Source organism: Amblyomma mixtum, chromosome 1 (genome assembly GCF_055824585.1).
Source record: "Amblyomma mixtum isolate Tamu chromosome 1, ASM5582458v1, whole genome shotgun sequence".
Lineage (NCBI taxonomy): Eukaryota > Metazoa > Arthropoda > Arachnida > Ixodida > Ixodidae > Amblyomma > Amblyomma mixtum.
The window spans coordinates 227,475,002-227,498,321 of record NC_143012.1 but is presented as its reverse complement, the minus strand read 5'-3'; the positions used below and the strand labels follow the sequence as shown (position 1 = coordinate 227,498,321).

At 48.9% G+C, this 23,320-nt stretch overlaps 1 protein-coding gene across 1 annotated transcript; it reads right to left on the bottom strand.

Annotated features, from left to right (window-relative positions):
• Positions 1–2,729: 2,729 nt before the first annotated feature.
• LOC149371089 (uncharacterized) lies at positions 2,730–23,014 on the bottom strand. Its single transcript, XM_089579208.1, has 5 exons — positions 23,011–23,014; positions 22,063–22,074; positions 16,373–16,508; positions 5,859–6,165; positions 2,730–2,954 (listed from the first exon to the last, which is right to left on the bottom strand). The coding sequence occupies exons 1-5, from the start codon at positions 23,012–23,014 to the stop codon at positions 2,730–2,732; spliced, it is 684 nt and encodes a 227-aa protein (XP_089435334.1).
• Positions 23,015–23,320: the final 306 nt, after the last annotated feature.

Sequence of the window (23,320 nt, the reverse complement as noted above, 5' to 3'; positions counted from 1 at the left end):
TACGCGGGCCTCGAATTTCTCCTCCAAAGAAATTCAACCGCCGCGGCCGGGATCGAACCCGCGTCTTTCGGGACAGCAGCCGAGCACCATAGCCACTGAGCCACCGCGGCGGCGCAGTGTATTGTAGATGACTGTATGTGTTCGTACGAGTGATTTCAAAATCCCCTGTATCGTCTATTTGCTGTATAAACTTCGTTTTGTTTGTGAACCTTTGGCTCCGACCCATTCTCTGGCTTGCGACCGGCGAAAGCTGGGCACCAAACTACCACCCCCCGTGTCACTTGGCAGCTGGTCTCCGGCTGAGCTTGCCACGCCGAGTCGAGGGCATCTCTTCTGTGAACGAGACCGCTACCCCCACACGCTCTAAGGGTGTCTGGGAGTGCACGACAAGTGTGCGAAGGTGACAGTAACATATTCACCAATACGCCATATATGAAATACGACTGTCACTTCGGTCGCCCACGTAAGTAGAATGGACAAGAGACTTCGTTGCGCACCTTGCAGCAACGATAGCAGACGACACTTCTCCGTGTATCCCCTTGTGACGTCATGCTAGCAATCAATATCGCGGTCGTTGCCGGTGGAAGGAGTTCCTCGGTTTCAATTTCCATCGCATTTTTTGGAATATACAAGGCGTCCAGGGCACTCAAATGTTCGAAATGGAATCATAGGCGCTTCTATTATTTACTGAGGCACGAAATTTCACTATTGAGAGCAACCATATCATTGCCCATATATGCCTAGCGTCCTAAATGTACGACACGACTTTTTTTGCGCTGTAAGAGCTTGCGCAGGCTAGTCTCGAGGTCTAAACTTTTCCTATGCTAGGGTTGTGTTGTGTGCGTTCAGAAAGATCCTCCAGTCTTCTCTCGACGTCATTTTTGAAATTCTACCCCAATTACTACATAATTGTGCAAGAAGAACGAAACATTTTTTCGCATTGTGATAGAGAAACCACCGTGCGTGATGAGGAGCGCGATTTTAAAGTCAAAGTCAATGTCAAATATTTGAAACTTTATCACACGTAGTAAGAGGTAGCAATTTGCCAAGTATCCTTCGTTTCAGGACGAGTCAAAAATCGACGTCGAGGAAAATATTTCCGTCAATAAAAGGCTCAACATAAATTGTGAAGTGAAATAAACAACCTTTAATAATGAAACAGCATTACTAGTCCAAGTACGAGAAAAGCCAGTGGTGTGTGTGTTTGTACTCGGAGATATTACACAAAATCCCAGTGATGGCATGAATATTAGGGTTACGTCATAAAGCGGCTGTATAACGCACGCAACAAGCCGAGCACTACCACTTAAGACAGTCCTGTGCATGTCGTTCGTCTTTATATACTCGCCATTGGCCTATCTCCATGTGGAGCTAGTTTTCCCAACATTCGTATTGAACTTGTGACGCGAACGTTTGTGGCACAGCGTTCGGGTGTTGGCATACGATTTCAATTGCATATAGCTAACATGCGCTACTCAAGTTGAAAGCTAGCTCGCGACAGGGATTCGTATCGATGGCATATGCACCTTTAGTTGTTTGCCTTCCCAATTTTTCGTATCAAAATTGTGATGCAGCCGTTCGTCCTACAGCACTCCGGGTAGGGTAATGCGCGTGTGTGTTTGTGTGTGTAGGCGGTATCAGATCGCGCGACCAATACGCAAACAAACTCATAGAAAAGAACTTTAATGCATATACAAACATTTCGCGAAAACAATGCAACCAGGGACAGTAATTCTTTCGAATTCCCACAAGTAAGCTTTCTTGAGTGTGTCTGCAGAATTTTTAGTTTCATTTTAAATTTTTCTTCCGTTTACACACTTCTACCTACCTACTACAAGACGCACGAAGCCTCCCTTTAACTAAGTCGACCGATTGATCCTGAGTGGTCTAGGGGTATCCCGCCCGGCTTGATCACGGCCCAAGGGGCAGCGATTGATTCCCGGCTCGACCACTTTCTTTTCAACACAATTCGTTTTCATTCTCACGAGTCACTACTAATAGTGGTAGAATGTCACCACCCTGTAGACCAGTGAGCAATTCTGCAGTGAAGTCATCACTGCGGTACTCTGTGATCGTTCTTGAGCGTCATACGCCATCAACTCCGGAAAAAATGGGAGCGCCCCGCCACCTGGCGTGGAGCCAACGAACGAGGACTGGAGGCGGCGCTCGAACAGCGCTGGATTCCGGCCCCGCACAGTGTCCGTCACTTCTGGACCCGGGTCACGCGTTCCAGCAGTCGCGTCACTGGCTGCGTCAGTGTTCTGTGTGAAAAGTAACGATGGGCTTCCCGCATTCTACGAGTGGTATACAAGTGATCCTTTTGAAGAGCGTCAACGGATGAATGCCGAGGCTGACAAAGACATGAAGCCGAAAAGGAGGAGCAAATGCAACGCTGTTTGGCAGTGGTAGCCAAGACAAGGTGTCGCCAGCGTGCAGAAATAATGGAGAGAGATAAAAGAGAGTGTTTGGAAAATTAAAGTTTTGTTTAAAACCTTTAATGAGTACCCTTCCCATCAGTCAGCGCAAAACGGAAACGCACAAAAAGAACATGCAGAACGGGGCAAAACTAGTGCTAGCGCATTGCTGTCGCATGATTGTTATTGAACGCCCTTAGATTCTCTGCTTATTTTCCCCCTATCTTGCATATCACTAACATTTTACTGCATCACCTCTCCCGCCAGAATACATGTCCCTTGCGCATGATCGTTTCTGTATGCGCAGACAAGAAATTACGGTTTAATTTTCCTGCGCCTCCTCTTCTTGCGGCATATATATTGTTCGTAGGTTCCTGTCACGTTATATTTCAGTGTCTCGCCATCACTAAAAAGTCCTTTGCAAGGATCAGTAAGGTTTCCCACAGGAACGCTTGCGTATGCCACACAACCACTGGTTTCGTTGAGATATTCGTAGGCAAAACTTCCGTTGAATCTTATCTCCGCAGTAAAGTTGCATGTCTGTAAATCAAAGTGATAATCATGAGAGAAATGTTTTGAAACCTGTGACCTCACGAGAGCAAATGCGAGCTCTGGTCATCTTTGTGAGAAAATTAAGATTGTAACTGCCCGCAAAGCGGTCAGCTCTTAGCTAGAAAAGCTTTCCCGTACAGAATCGGGGTTCACTTTGATCACATGTTTAGGGAAAGAGAATTCATTCTTCGAGTATGGCTTTCGTCGTGTCAGTACTATTACCAGTGATTGTTCTAGCTGTTGTGATAAGAACGCGTATCTACGCCATCTCAAGATCAACGCGTTGTGCCTACCGGATACTGGAGTAGAGATGCGTGCCGGTCAGTGCCCATGACAGTTTCCTTACTGTACAGCGGAGTAGAAGTAGGGAATCGCCCAAGGATTTCAGCAAATGGGAAAAAAATCGAAAGCTTGTATATGAAATGACACACGGAGAACTGCAGGAATTATTTTCGTTACTCACTAGAGCCGAGTTGGATATGTCGCTGGTTTCTAGTTTTGAACAGTTTATCCCTTCAAATTAGTGCGCCATCCTAGGCGAACAAAATTGTGACCAGGGGACCAAAAATAAAACAGCAATAGAAAGAAAATATTTTTTGTGGAGGCCAAAAGTAGTGCGTTTAATATGTTTTCGTTATTGCAAAACCCCCACTTATTTGGATTAATCGAAGGGTTCCTGGCTTTGCTGTTTAACTCCTTGACACCAGTTTGTGGAACCTCAGACAGATTCGACGCTGTCTGGTATCCGCCAATATATTTCAAAGAGGGCTCGCTCAGCCAGGAGGGAGCGGAGTCGTCGGCAAGCTGAGACGTCGCACCGCCGACATCCGATCACGTAGCCGCCGGATTCTGAACTGCGCGCACCAGCCGATCGTGCTATAGGGCGTGGGGGTGGTGGTGAAAATATTTATTGAGAAGGGACAGGAGGTATGCTTTTATCAGCTCGTAAGAGACCGATCCTTACAAGCACTAGGTGGAGGTCCCTAGTTTGGGACCCCAGTGGCGGTGGCCGCCGCCCGGGCGCGCCCGACTAAGGCTTGTTGGGCCTGTAAGTCGTGGCAGCCGAGCAGGGTCGCCTCCCAGTCCTCCCGGTTTAGGTTGGGGATGGGGGGAATAGCGGGGTTGGAGGAGCGGGCCCACACCATGCGATATGTGTCCGAAGACACAGCTCTACAGTGTGGGCAGCTGCCGCTAAAGGAGGGGTCAAAACGTTTTAGTGCTGCCGGGCATAGCAATGCATTGGTGAGAAGGCGGAGTGCCGCGCGCGTGGCCTCGCTTCTCAGGCTTTAGAGTGCTTTGGGGTACTTCTTATTAATCACTTGAAGCTCGCTCATTAGATTCCCGCTAATTCGGAAAACCAGATAATTGCGACAGCCCATCCAGCCCCGTCAAGCGCGCTTACTATTCTGTGGCGTGAAAGCCTTAATTCGGAGGATTTTTGCCCGCACTTTGGGTAATTCGAACAGGTGGGGGAGATCGCATGAGCGCAGGGCGCTGAAGATTAGGCGATAATGAAGGAGTAGGGCTGGAGCCGAACCGAAAAACACAGTCTCCGTACTTATCGGAGTGATATTTAGTCAAGAAGGTACGATTGCATGATGTTTCCTTTTGTGAGGCGCTTCGCCGTTTTCCTTGTTTCGTTGCGAGCGCGTCGCGGCTGGCGCTGTCGAAGTACTTGGTGTTACACTGGCGGCTGCAACCGCTTTACATCATCTCGTGTGCAGCTACGCGGAGTGTTCATTTTTTTGCGTTGTAATTTTGTGTGTAAGAGGAGGGGGGGAGGCTACTGCGCCATTTGGTGAACTGCGAAGAATAGTTATTACCTCATACATTTCTCTCACGAAGCAATGAACGATTATAAATTTTTTTTTCAAACAAACAGGTATGTTGATCTGGGACATATGATCACGTTTCTTTTATTACTCCGACAACTCAACATTGGGTAATTCGGCGAATTTCTCCTGCTCCATAAAATCGAATTACCGGGATTTTACGGTATATCAGTTGCATATTATTACCTTGCATGTTCTGCAATCCTCAAGATCGAATTTACTTTGCAAGAACCCTTCTATGACACCTACAACATGCTACAGCTCCTTCTTAGTCATTTGATGGTGTGGAAGACTACCAGTGACACGTTTCTCGGGTGGTAAAATAAACTTTTCATTTTTCATGGCTATACGTGTTGTGAAATAAGCTGAAATTATCAAACTCCAGTAATCCCCATACTGACCCTTTAAAGGGGCTTAATCATGGATCTAAAAAATATCTGGCATAGTTAAACATTAAATTTCAATTTTTTTAAATACGAATAAGGACCCGATTTCGACTCTTTCGTAAGAGCAAAATAAATGTTGATTTTCAGTAACCTTTATGGCTCCCATGCCAAACATGACACCACCAGCCACTAGAATGGCGTCTGCCATTCGCCATTATCCTGCGCACCCTTCCCGACCACAGTGGTATCTGCTTCCAGTCCCTCAATAAGCCTCAATACATTTCCAAGCTGTCCTCGCCCTTACAAAAAATTATAGACGGTCTGTACACTGTCCATAGGCTTCTGTCTATTCATAGTCTATAGACTTTCTGTAGACTAATTCTAGATAACTGTCTATAGGCAATACAAATCCTATAGACTGTCTACAGACAAACCATAGATTTATGGTCATGCACTTTTAGTAGACTTTTGTCTATAGACAGTCTATACACTATGAATAGACAAAAAGAAATATCTATAGGAAGGCAATAGAGTCTATAATAAGTGTTCCAAGAAGTCTATAGTCTATTTCTATAAGAGCTGGCATGTGTAATCGAGGTAGCAGACGAAATCTAGACTCAAATAGAAGCATTGTATGTGCAACAAAACCAGAACAAGTTTATAAACCATCTTACCCTTTTCACGCGTCTAATTCTGCCCCAAATCAGAGTTAGGTGCGTCCAGTTGAGCTTCGTCACTAGATGTGTGGCGTTGTTCAAGTCCAGAGGCACCACAAATGTTTGTTTCGATCTTGGTTTTCTGATCATCGGCACAGTAACGTTCACGGGCAATTGAAATGGGCCCTCCAAACCATCGGTTATATTCCACGTGAATACTTCCAAGCACTTTCTCGCCGACACACGGCAAACGTTACTTTGCAGTACGTACTCGTAGGTCGTATTCTCGCACGTCAGTGACTCGACTGTCCCAATGATTGGGTGTCTGAGAAAAAGAGACAAAGGCATGGCCATGATATTTTAGCGTTACCTTTTTTTTTAAACTGCGAAAGCAGTAGTAGTGAACACGCGAATAATTTCATTCGTGAAAACTGCAACAAATCTCACGGCTCTTACGAGATTTATCTCTGAGGTTTCTACTAAGCACGAAACGGCAACTCCAACGCCGTTGCAACGTGATATGACATTTGGCGCTCTGCGCAGATAGCTACAGCAGCACAACAATCTAAGCAGCCTATAGTCACCGTTACCAACGCAGATTCATGTGCGTGCCCGTCCCGGGTGCGCATCATTTTGTGCTGGAATGGGAGGGACTAAAGGCCATCTCCAAGCAGCATCAACCTACGGCAGCAAGTTCCTTGCAGGAATTCACCTGACTGCGGACCATCGCGAAAGATTGGAACTCAAATGGAGCTTCTAGCATAAAGCTTCAGCACTGACCCACACGGAAGCGGACTTGAACACTAATTCAGCATGGCAGGTAAACCAACCCATTATTCACACTCCGTGATAAGGAACACTTAAGCGAAATTCATGCCCAGGAAATCTGGGCACACGCCTCTTGCTTCCAATGCTGCCACCATGTGGCGGGTGGTGCTGAAAACTCAACATCACAGGGAAACCAGGGCGGAGAAATAAAGAGCTTTCAACGACAAATCAAAACGCGGATGATAAAAACTGTATTAGTTCACTGGAGAAAAGGCAGTCTCTAGACATCTTTTAAGAGCTTTGTAAGCAGTTGATATAAAGAAAACTAATTTCAGTGCACCATGTTCAAAAACAAAAGGCGGTTTTGTGGCCCATGGGTTGCGTGCTCGTCTCAGTCTGACAGTCCTGGATTGAATTCCCCGCACTTCAACAGGAAATTTTTATTTTTCTTTGATGTCACAGTGATGACACCTGGGATTTTTAGTGACCCCTTTTAGCAACGCTAAAGGCAGTCTCTCAGCCATGCGCTGGAGCGCCTAGATCCGCGCCCACTGACGGAAATGAAGATTTTCGGCCACTGGCCGCGGCGAACATCGGCGGTGAAGGCCTCCAAGGCACTGCTCCGCTTCTTGCGAACTTCTGGCCTGGATGATGAACTGTGAATTCAACAAACACTGACTTTTTAGAGTGACTTCAATTTTCTGCTACTCTCTTTTTTCCTTCATTTTTTTATCCCCTCGCCCATTTCCCTCCGTGTATGGTAGCAAACCGATTACTCTTCCGGTTAACCTCCCTGCCCTTCCTGTTATTCCTCCTCGTCCTCCATTTAACAACGCCGGATTTTGTTGCCGATGAGTCATATAGTGCTTTGGCATTAAAAGAAATTTAACCATAAGATTACACGTGTGCTGTGTGTGGTAATTCCGTATAAACGATGGAACATGTTTTACTACAATGTAACAGGATCCGGCCAGATGTCAATACAGGTGCAATCACTCTCCATGATGTCCTAGAATTTAAATGTGACGAATCGATGGAATGAATAGCGGCAGATATTAGCAAAAAATGACAGTGACAGAGAGATTGGTGGCTTAGAAGCAGGGCGCAGACGTCAGGGTACAAGTTCTGGATTGAACCTTTGTCCCGCGTAAAATCAATAAAATTTATATCTGAAGAAAAATGGCTAATTTATAGAGGATACAGTAAAACTTTACAGATTGCACAAAAAATATATAACGAAAAACTGGAGGGGACATTTCATTCCGGACGTGACGTGACGTGATAGCTTTGATGGAAGAATGCCCATATATGCGCAATTGGTCATTCACTACTTTATGTTGATCGATCCCTGTGAGTCCTAATAGCACTCCAGGCGCAGTCGTGCAGTGGTTAAGTGATGCACCACTGCCGTGCGATGGCAGGTGCTGCCACCAGTGGGCTTGTGAGGCCCAGTTTGTTCTTTCAGAGCAACCTCTCGCGGTCAACCAGTAATTGAATTGTCACCTGCCGCTTTGGGCAGTTTGCTTACAATCCTGTGGGCAGGTTGGGATCACGTCTGAAGTTCGCATGACCTAGGTACGCCATCTCCCGTGCGTTGCTTCTCCGGTGATTCTTCAAGGATTTTTCAACCACGGCCAAAGACGCCGCCTTTCCTGCGCCACAAGACCCTTAACGCTACCGCGTTAAAAAGAATACCAGGCATGATGGCACATGCCGCCGCCCCACTTCAAAGGTGACTTTCCATCCATCTATTTATGCATGCATCTGTCTGCCCATCCAAACATGCCTCATCCACCATCCAACCGTCTCTCCGTCCATCCATGCACCCATCCATCCAACAATCTATCCATCTGTCCGTCCGTCCGTCCGTCCGTCCGTCCGTCCGTCCGTCCGTCCATCCATCCATCCATCCATCCATCCATCCATCCGTCCGTCCGTCCGTCCGTCCGTCCGTCCGTCCGTCCGTCCGTCCGTCCGTCCGTCCGTCCGTCCTCCATCCATCCCTCCATCCATCCATCCGTCCGTCCGTCCGTCCGTCCGTCCGTCCATCCCTCTATCCATCCATTCAACCATCCATTCATCGATCCACCCATCCATCCATCTAACCATCCATCCATTGATCCATCCATCCATCAGTCCGTCCGTCCGTCCGTCCGTCCGTCCGTCCGTCCGTCCACCCGTCCATCCATCCATCCATCCATCCATCCATCCATCCATCCATCCATCCATCCATCCATCCATCCATCCATCTATCCATCCATCCATCCATCCGTCCGTCCGTCCATCTATCCCTCTATCCATCCATCCATCCCTCTATCCATCCATCCACCGCGGGAATTTCGAACGTTCGGTGCATCCCACTGTTTTTCTATGCCCATCAGGAAATAGTTGATGTAAGAGCAGAAAGCTTTCACGTGTCACCAACATGGCAGGGAAGAGGCAAAGTCGATGGGCCATCATAATCACCTGTTTCGCTTATGCACTCCAGGGACTCAAGTTTGCTCATAGTTACAAGTTTAATATATCCCCATAAATATACGCTGTCTTCGCTGCTAGCAGCCAGCAGATGACGTTAGTTGCTAATGTCTAGGAAAGCTGGGCATGTAAACTCCCGACGAGCAGCAGAAGGGCCTATCACCATCCTCCAGAAACGTCTTTCAGTTCTGTATGCAAACCTCTATCCTTGATTCGTCTCCTACAAAACGATAATGGTGAGCAGAAAGCAATAATAGGTAGACCTAGCGGGATCCGTTTACAGTGCGCTGCACTCTGCTCAGCCCTCCCGAGGGCGCTCTTCCAGCACTTTTCGGTCTGGCCAGGCATAAGGAGCACGTTGTTTCTGCGCCGATAAAGATCCAACTAAGCAAAGCAAAGCTGCTGTGGTTGTCTTCAAACCAAAATGCTACATAACAACTGTGTGGGAATTAGCTAGACGCGGGCGGCAACCCCCTCTTGTGCAAATATGTTTACCTGATGCTAATTTCTCAACTTCTCTTTATTTTTTAATATAATAGCTTAATCCGGTGTTAAGGAGCACGCACGCAGGTATTGTGAGCGCAAGCACCAAAAGCGATTCAAGCTTGAAAAACAACGTGCTTCATTAGCACTTCTCTTCCAGCCAAGCGTACCAGAGGCTCTCAAAAATTAAATGCGCGTAAAACGCCGCTCACACTAGCGGGAAACCTCCCGCAGCGGCACTGTGTTAACGGCGCCGTCTTCTCGAAGCTCTGCGGAATGGTGTCCACTCTGCGCGCGTTTTTCCGGTGTGCTAGTCACGTGAAACCAGCGACGTTCTCGCGCTTCATCAGCATCCGCGAGCGCAGACGAGATTGCCCGCGCTTTTTCCGCTTCGTCTTCTCGTAGTTCTCGCGTCGCCCGTCTTATCTCTCTTCTTCCCGTTACCTTTTCAAGACAATGGCTGGTGCGGGCGATGAACTGCTGGCAACTGCAAGCGATGTCGTCCTTGCCTGTTCACTCCACAGAATGCACGGAAGCACCGATTTTGGGTGCGAAGAAAGACGAAGGTTACTTCCGAGAGTAAGTAGGGGTACTCATGATGTATTCGCGAAGCATGTGCTCGTCGTGCGTAATATAACCGGTATAACTTTGTTCATGTGCACACCGGGTTCCTGTTTCGGCGAAAACACGACACGCGTTTGCGCCGGCAGCAGGAGTTATTTGCATAGGTTGTGTAACCCTACTAAATAGCGATAAAAATAGTGGGAACATGTATCGATTATGCATACCTGCTCAAGCGCAAGCGAAAAGTGAAACTATGCTCCCTTTCGGCCACTGGTTGATGGCCCTAGTTGCTGCACGCCCTAATCGCTCTCCAATATGAAGTCCGAACTTGAAAAGTCGTCTTCGGACTCTTCACTACTCGTTTCATCCAAAATATCCGCAGGTGAACCGGCTGAATCACGCGACTGAGCCTCGTTTTTGTAGCAACACGTGTTCCAGCACGTGGTAATTAGTGCTTGGCAGCGCGCTCAGAATCGTCGTGCATTTTCACGCGGTGGCTAATACGCGGTCCCAAAAGAGTTAACGTAGGATTTGATTCGCTCTGTTGTGGCATGCGCATCTGCATTGCACTTTGAAAATACAGTCATTAAACATGTCACATACTAACTCGCTCGCGCAGTGCAGCGCTTTGCGCAGCATGCTATCCATGAGGGTATACAGTGGCAATTTTAAGGCGGAAGCCTTTAATGCCTCATCGTTGTAAGCAGAAGTTGTCGACAAAAAATGTTACGCTTTTCAGTTGGTCGAAACGGTCGTGACGTCACAGTGCGCGAATTTCAAAGGGGGCCAATTGCACTTTGGCTACTAACCATGCAACCAATTAAAGGGATCGTATAGTGATGCTCCAAGTTAGTGGGACTTACTTAACCAATTAGCATTTCTAGTCAGACCACATAAACAAATAAAACACAGTTGGAAATTTTCCGAGCTTGAGAATCGAACCCCGGTCTCCGGAGTGCGAGACGAGCACGCTACCACTTCGCCATGCCAGCTCTTTTTTTTTTTTTTCTTTATTGCCTGGCTTTGACACAAAACACTGGACAACACAAACAATCAACAAAAGACAATAACTATGTACACACGACTTGTGGTCAGCCAGCATAAATCTGGCTTCGCCATGCCAGCTCGATGATTTGGAATGAACAAAGGCGCGTCTAGTGACTACGGTGTCTTCGTTCACTCCCATCTTCCTCCCTTCCCGTTACGGCGAGGTTTAGGTGTACACCGAGATATGAGAGACAGATACATTTCCTTTCCTCAAAAAACCATTTTCAAAGGCGCGTGTACTGAATACGGTGTCTTCGTTCACTCTAATGTCCCTCCCTTCTTCCGGTGAGGTTCAGGTGTCCACCGAGATATGCGAGACAGATTCATTTCCTTTCCTCAAAAAACCATTTTCAAATGCGCGTGTACTGAATACGGTGTCTTCGTTCACTCTCATGTCCCTCCCTTCTTCGGATGAGGTTCAGGTGTCCACCGATATATGCGAGACAGATACATTTCCTTTCCTCAAAAAACCATTTTCAAAGGCGCGTGTACTGAATACGGTGTCTTCGTTCACTCTAATGTCCCTCCCTTCTTCCGGTGAGGTTCAGGTGTCCACCGAGATATGCGAGACAGATTCATTTCCTTTCCTCAAAAAACCATTTTCAAAGGCGCGTGTACTGAATACGGTGTCTTCGTTCACTCTCATGTCCCTCCCTTCTTCGGATGAGGTTCAGGTGTCCACCGATATATGCGAGACAGATACATTTCCTTTCCTCAAAAAACCATTTTCAAAGGCGCGTGTACTGAATACGGTGTCTTCGTTCACTCTCATGTCCCTCCCTTCTTCCGGTGAGGTTCAGGTGTCACCGAGATATGCGAGACAGATTCATTTCCTCTCCTCAAAAACAAATTTGCCGACGAGCACGGCCAAGTTCCGCCACGGCTTGACTAGCAACCCAAACCGCAGCCTCATGGACGAGTTCAGGCGTCTAAACGAGCATCGCTTGACTACAATCACCCAGCGGTGCAATGCGATTATGGAAGCATCACAGCTTCCACTAGCTTGTGTGAACGTACGTTCACTGTCGCTACACGGTCAAGACGTCGCACATGACCATGTCTTGGCTCGGTGCAAGGTTCTCTGTCTAACTGAAACATGGATGAATCCCTTGGTGGCACCAGTTGAGATCAAAGGCTTTCACTACGTTACAGGAGCAAGTCGTGCTTCCAACCAAGCAGCGGGAGTTGCCATTTACGCGCACCCAGACGTCAACCTAACACCGCTACAGTTTGACGGCTTGCACTTTGATGTGGGGGAAGTGTGCGGTGTCAAGCTCGAAAGTGGACTTAACGTGGTGTGCGTCTACTTGTCACCTCACATATCCCAACGGGCTGGCCATGAATTCCAACGTTTTTAGATCTAAAAACGTTGATGAATTCATGGGACGAGTGCTACCAAGCTGGTTCAAGTTTGGCCCAGTGATAGTGGTAGGAGACTTCAACCAGGATGCCAGAACGCATCAAGACTTCCTAGATGGAATGCAGAAATCTCTGGGTCTGCACTTGTCTACTCCACGGGACAAAGCTACCACCAAGTACGGAAGCTGCTTGGATTTGGTCTTCAGAACCCACCCCAGCGTCAAAGATCTAGACTACATATCACTCCACTTTAGTGACCACAAGGCGGTAGTAGTCGACGTAGACCCGATCAAACAAAGAATTCACCGGGCATGAGCCATCTGCGGAAATCTCCCCCGACCTAAACTTTGAGGAAGTCATGGATACAGCCGAAGTCGAAGAAGCAGATAAAGAGACGCACTAGGGGAGAAGTGAAGCGCGCCTCTGAAAGTGTGTAGTTTTAATGCGCAGTTAAAGTATACAGCCAAATAAAACACTAGTCAATAACAAACAGTCTCTCAGTCAATGCCTAACAGTGCTCCAGGAAAGGCTTCCACCTTGAAGCAGTTTAGTGTGCCAAAGTGCCCCCTGAACTTTTTTTTGCGGTGTTGGCAGCGTTGCCAGTTGCACCGCTCCTATAAGTTGCGTCGGTGCCTCTTAAAATATTGAGCCAGCGGTCCCTTGCGTTTCTAAATTTCCCAAAGGCCTGGCTTCCTGTAGAAGACATTTGTTAATATTTCTATTCTTAATTGCTCACCACCATAAAATAGCCCTACTACGCAGAGAAATAAAGCTTACCAGTCAGGCCGAACTCTTGTCCGATTATCTCCCATCTGCTTGCTTCCAGTGTGGTGTCTTCTTTATATGCTTGTCGTACAAGAAAGGGTACGCCCGAACATATTCAACAAAACTCACAAAAACTTCGAGCCTCATCTTAGCAGGCGCAAGCGAGAACTGCACGATTCCGTGGCCGGCTTGATATCAGTGACTTGACGTCATGATCGCCTTTTACTGGCTGATCGCTTCTACTGGACGGGAAAAATAGCTCCCGACCCAACCGGCTGCTGAACGGAAAAACGAGTGGGCCCGCGGGAGAGAAACCGGTCATTGCTGGAAGCGGCGAGCGGAAAACGTTGTGCTTTGCACGACTTCCCGCTAGTGTGAGCGCGGTATAATAAAATTGGCTGTGGTTTAGCTGTGGTAAAAGCCGGAGAATTGCGAAAACAACATCTGCCAGTAGTCATTGTTGCGTGAGCTACACTGCCCATAGTCTCGCCTTTTCGCGTGCTCTTGCACGACCACACTGCGCATGCGCGAGGAGCAAGTGACGTCACTACGCACAGCTGACTTGCCTCGCCGCGCGCCCTCGCCTTCCTTTCCTTAAAATGAACGAGTGTAAAACGTGATCAACGCCAACGCCAATCAACACAACGAACGCCGACGGCCTATGACTTCAGCGCCGCATTTCTGGCACAACGTTGCCAATGCCAACGCATGCAGCGCACACCTGTCACTACCGCCACATAGTTTAAAGCATGGTTGAGGTGTCCACTGTTGCAAGAGGGCAGTTATGCGCCTTTCCTCTGATTGAGGCGTCCATCGAGATGCGTAAACCTCGCCCTCACCTCACGCTACGTATGTCCTGGCATAGCAGAGCTATGTTGTTGTTGCGACTGAGAGGAGGATGAAAAGGAAAGTGGTGGTGGTGGTGGAAACTTTTATTGCCAATGATGTAAATTGTGGGGGCGAAGCCCCCTACATGGCACTTGGATGCCTCCTCAATGTGAGGAGGAGGCACCCTTACAACGCGAAGGATAGCCCCTGGAGCGCAATCCTTCTGTGAGCGCTGGACATGATCCGGCGCTGGTCTTGAGCGGACGAGCTCGTCAGAAGACTCCGCCGCGGTTGGTGATGGGGGTTGAGGGAAGGTGGGGCATGTGAGGAGGGTGTGTAAGAAGTCTCCTGGTTTGCCGCAAAGTTTTCATGATGACGGGAATTGGTCGGGGTATCGGGCATGCAGCAGTATTGGGTATGGAGCAGTTCTGGTTTGTAGTTGTCGCCAATGTGCAGCCTGGGCTATGGTGAGGGATGGAGCTGGGGGTGCGTATTCCCTTCGTTTGTCTCGGTAGTACGAGAGAATGTCACGGAAGGAGTGCAGGCGCTCCAAGGCTCGTAGAGGGGGCTCGACTCCTGCCCGGAATGTGAGACCTCGGGCTAGGAAATGAGCCTCCTCGTTGCCAGGGAGGCCAGCATGTGCTGGCGTCCAGATGAGGGTGATGAGGCGCCGGGGCTGCCAGAAACGTAGTAAACGAGCAGCGGTGCTGGATATGTAGCCCTTTGCATAATTCAAAATTGCAGATTTGGAATCGGAGATAATTTTTTTGGCAGATGTAGAAATGAGAGCAAGCGCGATGGCTGCCTCTTCTGCCTCTGTGGTCGAATTGGTATGAGCCGGAGGTTAGAAGCTTTGCATTACTGCCGGCTACTGCCACGGCCATACGGGAGCCTGTTCCGCTGCGTCCACGTAGACCACCTCATGGTCCTCGCTATACTGTTTGTGAAGGGCCCGAGCCCTTGCTACTCTGCGTTCCCTGTCTCGCTCAGGATGCATGTTCTTGGGGATGGGGGTTACGTTGAGGTTAGAGCGGAGGGTAGCAGAAAGGGGGACCGCCTCGGTAGGCTGTGTAATTGGGGTCAGGCTCAACTGGGACAATAAAGTACGGCCAGCCTCTGAGCTGGATAGACGGGATAGTTGTGCCATAAAGGTAGCTTCTTTCAGCTCCTCAAAGGTGTTGTGTACACCGAGTTTGAGGAGTCGGTCGTTGGATGTGCTGGGGGGGAAGACGTAGAGCCGTTCTCGTGCAACTATGTAGGAGCGCATTAACCCGGTCTCTCTCCTTCTGTTTGGGGGGTAGGTATGGAAGGGCATATGTTGTGCGGCTTATGATGTAAGCCTGGGTGAGGCGAGTCGTGTTTCGCTCGCGTAGGCCAGCCCTCGGTTCGCTATGCGGTGGGCCTGCCGACTGGCTCGAGCCGAGCCACCACCGCTAGTTCGTGCAGATAGAGGAGAGTTAACAGACAAGAGGAAAGAGTGAAAGAAGAGGTGCGCGTCGCAACAACCACGTCCACCGAAACGAAGACGCTGGCTGAAACAACAGATCTAGCAGAGCTGTTGTTGTTGTTGTGACTGGGAGAATAATGAAAAGGAAATTGCACGGGCCTGCCAACTGGCTCGAGCCGATTCACCACCGCTGCCGCGTGCAGATAGAGGAGAAATAAAGGATAAGAGGAGAGAAAAAGGAAAGAAAAGGCGCGCGTCGCAGCAACAACCGCGTCCGCCGAAGCGGACGCTGCTGAAAAAACAGATAAGCGGCCTAAGCCTCGATCTCTCCACCACCTCCCTAGCAGAGCTAAGCCACTGCCAATTTTATATATACGCCACAAACCACGCAGATGGCGATGCGCAATTGCTACTGCGCATCAGAGAGGGAGAGAGAGGGAGACTGTCGGTGAGGTGATGGAGAGCGCGCGGCGGCGGCCCCGCAGCGCCAGCTGTGCGCCGTGTGACGTCACCCGCTCCTCGCGTATGGGTAGCTTGACCTTTCCAGAGCTCCGCGATATGGCTCGGCGACTAGCGCAGTGTTGCTTTCGCAATAAAAGCGCCCATTCTGAAATGAGCGCCTACCACGAACATTTATGACTGCTAGCGGCGAGGTCGCATAACCTGTACAGCCGTCGTGTACTGTGCCGCACTCTCTAGATGCTTTCCCGTTATCACACAGTAATTCCTTGAGGTACAAACGATCTTGTGGCAACCAGGCGTATAACGCATTCCCTGTTCAAAACAGTCTACGTACTCTCCCGATTGATTGTATCCTTCCGTCCAGTAGGTGTAGTTTTTGGTCAGACCCCACGATGTAACGTTTGATGTCAAATTCAGCTTGTCGATGTATCTTTGCGCTTCTTCATACAAATTCACCCATGTAATAGAGCCTGGCAGAAAAAAAAACAGCATCATAAAAATCAGGAGAAAACATTCATTCGCTCCGCAAAACTTACCGTTGTTTATCAGGCCTGAATCTCGGTTGCTATATTGTGCATTTCCTGTTTGTAGAGAGAACCCAAGATCATTTGTGTGCATCTCCCAGACGCAGTCCTCTTTTCTATTTTTCCTTACACATCATTTAAACTAAGAGATCATGTCAAATACTGTCACATTCTCACTGCCGCTTTAGCTTTTTGGGCAGAGAGCGGCGGCTGCGTTTCGATGGAGGCGAAACGCAAAAGGGTGCCCGTGTGCTGTGCGAAGTCAGTGCACGTTAAAGATCTCCAAGTGGTCGAAATTATTCCGCAGACCTCGACAACGGCACCTCTTTGTCTCTTTCATCTTTCACTCCCACCTTCCTCCTTTCCCTTAAGGTGCGGTTCGGGCGTCCGCCGAGAAATGCGAGACAGATACTGCGCCGTTTCCTTTCCTCAAAAACATTTCTTTTGAACGTGAAAAGAACTGCAGGCTGCATACAGAAACTTACGGTGTGTGATTAAGTTCCCGTTTTGTTTATAACCAAAACAAATAGCTTATTACATCAACGACGCACACAAAAAGAAATTCGATGAAGGCGAAATTCTAGAGGCCCGTGTACTGTGCGATGTCGGTGGTGGTGGTGAAAACTTTTAATTTCTGAAATAGAGTTTGGGAGCCACAGAGTGGCCACGCTACATGGTCGGCGTCCCTAGTCCGGGACACCGCATGACAATGCCCCGTCTCTAGCCCGTTTCACCAGAGCCCTTTGGGACTCAAGCGAGGAGCAGTTGAGAAGGGCAGTCTCCCATGCCTCTCTGGAAGGGGTAGGGGAAGGGGGGAGGTGGGGATTTTGAGTACATGCCCACACCATGTGGAAGATATCACAGGTCTCCCCACAGTGTGGGCATCGCCCATCCGTGTTAGGATCGTAATGCTTTAAGATTGCAGGACAGAGTAGAGTACCTGTCTGCAGGCGCCTTAAAGTTCGCTCCTCCGTCTTACTCAGCCCCTTTGCAGGGGCCGGTAAAAGGCGGTGGATGTCGCTATAATGCGTTATAATTTCCTTGAATCGCAGCAGCGGCTGGTTAGTCTCCGAGCCAGAAGAGCTGGGATGAGGAGCCCGGTGAGTAAGCGCTCGGGCAGCCGCGTCAGCGGCCTCATTACCTCGTAAGCCCTGGTGGCCAGGAGCCCAAATGATTCTTTTGGGTGTTGGATCAGTGGCAGTCCGTCTTAGAATGCAAGCAGCTAAGGGGGAGATCTCCCCTGCCAAGTAATGATCACATGCTTTTCGGGAGTCCGTAATGATGATTCTCGAATTGGCGTGGGCGGCAGCAAGCGCTATCGCTACTTCCTCGGCTCGCATTGAATTCGGGGCTCGAAAAGAGAGTCCATCAACGTGCATTTCCTGGTGAACGACAGCGGCCGTGTAAAATCCCGTGGGCGATGGGCCTGCTACGTCTACATAATATACACCGGGTCGGGAGCCGTGTTGTCTCTCAAGAGCCCGAGCCCGCGCTTGTCGCCTGTTTACGTGCATGTCGGTGTCCATGTTACGGGGGAGCGGGGAGACCCAGAGCATATGGCGCCACAGTACTGGGATACGCTCCGCCTCCTCTGGAGTGCAGTCGTGTTGGATGTGTAAGCGGTTTAGCAGGCGGCGCCCAGGGGCCGTCTGCATGAGCCGCGTGTATTGGTTCACGAGGTGGGCCTCCCGCAGCTCCTGGTAGGAGTTTAGCACCCCCAATGCCTTGAGTTTGGCATTAGAGGTAGTCACCGGGAGATCCAGGGCTCGCTTAGTTGCCTTGCGGATGACAGCGTCTATTCGCGCCTCGTCTTGCTTAGTAGTGCGGAGATATGGCACGGCGTAGAGGATCCGGCTAGTCACGAAGGCATAGACGAGCCGAAGCGCGTCCCTGCCCCGCAGACCGCCCCGCTTGTTGGAAACGCGGCGGATCATGCGCCCTACCTGTTCGCCTACTCTCTTGAGTTTCAGAATGGTGGAGTCCGGTCTGAGTCTGTGGTGAATGAAAAGGCCCAGAATACGGAGCTCCTCCACCTCTCTAATAGGACCTCCTGACAGAGAGATGTGAATTGCTGTCCTATCCTTTGGGTTCGCTCTGACATGCAAAAGCTCTGATTTCGCTGGAGCACATTGGAGCCCACAGTCAATGGCATACGCATCGACTATGGAAGCGGCCTGCTGAAGGCGGGCCTCCATGTCCCCAAGGCTCCCCTCAGTGGTCCAAATTGTAATGTCATCTGCATACAACGCGTGTTGAATGCCTTCCACCCGGGCCAGTTGGCTTGGGAGGTGCATCATAGCTATGTTGAACAGGAGCGGTGATAACACCGCTCCCTGAGGTGTACCCCGTGTTCCCATCATGTAAGGGCCGTATTCCTCGCCCTCAATCCGAAGAAAGGCCTGGCGATTAGTCAAGAAATTTCTTACATACGCGTAGGCCCTAGCCCCACAATCGGTAGAACTCAAGTTGGCCAGGATGCTTCCGTGTTTAACATTGTCGAAAGCTCCTTTCAGATCAAGGGCGAGGATGGCTTTGTCATTGTGTTGCATAGTTGTGGGTCGTATTACATCCCTGTGCAGCTGGAGAAGGACATCCTGTGCAGACATGTGGGGGCGAAACCCGAACATGGTAACTGCAAAGAAGCCCTTACTCTCCAGGTATGGAGAGAGGCGATCCCGAACCATCGTCTCCATAAGCTTGCCCGCACATGAGGTCAGTGATATGGGCCTCAGGTTGTCCGTATTCACGGCCTTACCTGTTTTAGGGATAAACGTCACAAGTGACGTTTTCCACTCGGGAGGGAGTGGACGACCGTCCCAGATCTGGTTGATGTATTCTAATAAATGGAGGTAGGAGCACGTTAAAGAACACCAGGTGGTCGAAATTTCCGGAGCCCTTCACTACGGCGTCGCTCATAGCCTGAGTCGCTTTGGGGACGTTTAACTCCCATAAAACCAAAAATCAAACAAAAACAACATACTTCTTGCACTTTTCTTTCGGATTATTCCTTTTTATTTTTCTGCAGAAAAGCCTATAAGAGGACCGGTATGTGTGGCTATTTTTGTCATGCATATGGAGGAGCTAACAGCCACCTAAACCAAGGTAAGCAAAAGGGCATGTGTTTTTCTTTAACTTGTGTTGTTGATTTAAGGGTAATTTGGCACTTTAATCATGACGGATTCGCTTTTCCAACCCAATTTGTTTTATTTCTGTTTCCATATACCAGAAAACTTTTTCACACAACTGAAATTTGTGCTCTGTGGGATACGACCTAGCGATCTATCCTTCACGTACTTACATCATGAATGTGCACAGACCAAAGCAAATTCGCTTACAGCATCCGGCCGGTGCCCCAAACAGCAAGTTCATATGATTTAAACCTTCGCACTGAAGTCTAGACAACTGCGTTTATAGCATGCACAGCAGAAAAAAGAGGGGTGTTCCATTCGTAGGCACCCGTTTGGTTCAGGCAACTAAATCCTTAAGGGCGGTGCTCGGCTCGACGCCAGAAATTTAAAGCTCAAAAACACAACATGCGTGCAACTGCACTCTGAGAGTTTGTTATAATGAAGTGAAAATCGACCTCGAATGCACGATGGCCTCTTCACAAAGCGTCCATTCAACTATGTGAAAGCCTTTCTGACTAACCGAACCGCTACCATTGGAATAGGAGGCATCAGGACTGACACCTTCAACACCCCCGAAAAAGGAACACCGCAAGGCTCTGTGTTATCACCTATGCTTTTTAATATTGCAATGATTGGTTTAGCAAGGGCGCTTGAAGAAATTGAAGGAATCAGGCATGCCATCTACGCAGATGATGTCAGAATCTGGGTGACAAGGGGATCCTTAGGAGAAAAACAAGAGCTTCTTCAGCGAGCAGCAGACACGGTCAACGCATACGCCCGACACTGTGGACTCGCATGCTCCCCTGAAAAATCCGAGGTGCTCAGAGTCTACAGACAAGGGTATGATCTGCAAAACTCCATAGATATCTACCTAGGGGAAACGAAGGTTCCGGAAGTATCGAAAGTTAAGATCCTCGGCATGTGGATCCAAAGCAACCGTCGTATTGATCACACGGTCAGACAGCTAGCAAATACCACAGCACAGATCACCAGGATGATTGCAAGAATTTCCAACAGAAGAAGAGGTATGAAGGAGGAAGACACATGTAGGCTAGTACAGGCCCTCGTGGTCAGTAGGATCTTATACGGCGTCCCCTACCAAACACCGCTCGAGCAAGAAAAGGAGCAGTTATAGGCAATTCTTATAAAAGCATACAAATGCGCTCTCGGACTGCCGGTCAACACTTCGACGGAGAAATTCCTTAAACTGGGCATAAACAACACAGTACAAGAACATATCGAGGCCCACCTTCTCGCGCAGAAAACAAGACTGGTACTGTCCGCAACAGGCCGAAACACGCTGCGGTTGCTCGGCATGAGGGACGCTTTGAAAGAAATCAATAGCACAGAGAGCGTTCCAAATGAAATGAGGAGGATCATTGAGATCAGCCCGATTCCTAAAAACATGCATCCCGATATACATAAGGCGAGAAGAAAGGCAAGATCTGAATTCCACGAAAGAAGCTTCGCCGGGGCAAAAGACGTATTATACGTTGACGCAACAACATACAGACACCGATACGGCTCGGTAGCCAGCGTGGTGGATCACCAGCTCAGGGAAATCAACTGCGCTTCGATAAAAACCAACAACATCCTCGAGGCTGAGGAAGCAGCAATTGCACTCGCCATCACCCAGCAGAGTGACGAGCCCCATGCACACATCATTACAGACTCGCAAGAGGCGTGCAGAAGATGCAGCAGTGGACGCATATCCACTGCAGCCATTCACATACTCAAGGCGAGGACGATCACTTTTACGAGATGCTTCATCACGTGGACACCAGGCCATGAGGCTGTCAAAGGGAACCAATGTGCGGACGCCAATGCCCGAGGTACGCCAACCGGGAGGCGCGCACCGAAGGGGAACTGGACGCAGTCACTAGACGGTATGGAGCCATCTTAGAACACCAACGAGCCCTCCGTAGGGCCTACCCTCCTCCCAACAAAGACCTTAGTAGAGAGCAGTCGGTTGCCTGGAGACAACTGCAGACTAATACATACCCCAATCTGAGTTTACTCAGCAAAATTTATCCTTCCACATATGCCAACAAATGCCCGCTATGCGGTGAACACCCAACGCTTTACCACGTTACATGGGCCTGTCAGAAAATGCAGGCAGTGCCGATAAACAACACACCAACACCGGAGCAGTGGGAGGCTGCGCTGTCCAGCTCGAAGCCTGAAGAGCAGCTCAAGCTGATCGACAGGGCTTGCAAGACTGCAAAGGCCGCTGGGGCCCTGGACTGAGGGCTCCACCTACTCTTCGATAAAGAACACTTGTTGTACAATAAAGTTTTTCATTCATTCATTTTCATTCCTATGCTTGCGAGCAAATAATCATCATTTTTTATGTCTCAACATTACTCACCTACCGTTGTGATAACCTGCAAAAAAGAGAAAATCCATCACCAATTAAAATGCTTCAGTGCATAGCATTCGGTTAGAACAGGAAACATGTCCTTCAGTTTACCTCTTTTATTTGCTTGTGTAACTGTTCTTTTAAGCAGTTTCATTTGAAGCTATTTAAAGTCATTGATATTGAACCCCAAAGCTTCCTTTTAGTTCCCTGTTTTACATCAGCCGTTTCAGCCTTCATTCTTACTTTAAGCCCGCTATAGTTCTGATATCAACGTCTCTTTATGCTGCCACAAAGCATGATTTCCTGAGCCTGAGTACCCGGGATCGAAACCCAACCGCGGCTGCCGCGTTTCGATGGAGGCGAAAAGCAAAAGGCGCCCGTGTGCTATGCGATGTCAGTGAACTGACCTTTTCTTTTGCCGAGGAAAGAACTGCACATATGTAAGGAGTTAGTGCGTCATTTGCAAAAAGCTGCGATCATTGCAAAAGAGAACAAATAAAACTGATTGCGTAGAGGCGCGGTATAACCTTTGGCTTATTGCCACATCCGCCAAGGGAGGCTCAGTGGATGCGGCTGTAAGCTTCAAAGCCAAAGGCTCGAATCTCTACCACGGAGGCCGCGTGCGATTTTGATGCGGGCAAAATAGACAAAAAGTCATCATCATCAGTCTGACTACGCCCACTGCAGGGCAAAGACCGCTCCCATATACCTCCAGTTAACCCTGTCCTGTGCTAGCTGGGGCCACCCTATACCCACAAACTTCTTAATCTCATCCGCCCACCTAACTTTCTGCCGCCCCCTGCTACGCCTGCCTTCTCTTAGAACACAGTCCGTTACCCTTAACGACCATCGGTTATCTTGCCTTCGCATTACATTTTTTTCACCTTCTATCAAAAAAAAATTGGGGGCGACCAATTGGATTGATGCTGAGGAAATTCAACAGCTTGCTGCTTTCACTCACCCATCTGTTGCTTTTCTAATTTAATTCTTAGTTCGTAGTTTTTCACTCACCAATCTATTCGATTACCGATTCTGTGCCAATTCCGACTACGCAACTACGCAAATATGTCACATTCAGAGATTACGGCGATTCCTCAAACAACTACCAGCGTAGAAAAGGACCGATTAAGCGATACGCCATTGCACTGGCAGGGAGCTCTTTCAAACACAACCACCGGCGGGCCTGTGAAACGCAGGTTGCTCTTCCCTAGCAATACGAGAAGGAATAGCTGCCGTAAGCCTCGTTTTTGCTCAAATAGACCTTTGGTGGG

Coding starts and splice junctions, on each gene's coding strand:
- LOC149371089 (XM_089579208.1), bottom strand. Junction 6,166..16,372: donor GGATACAATCAATCGGGAGA/GTACGTAGACTG, acceptor TCTTTTTCTCAG/ACACCCAATCATTGGGACAG. Junction 2,955..5,858: donor GAATTAGACGCGTGAAAAGG/GTAAGATGGTTT, acceptor TTTGATTTACAG/ACATGCAACTTTACTGCGGA.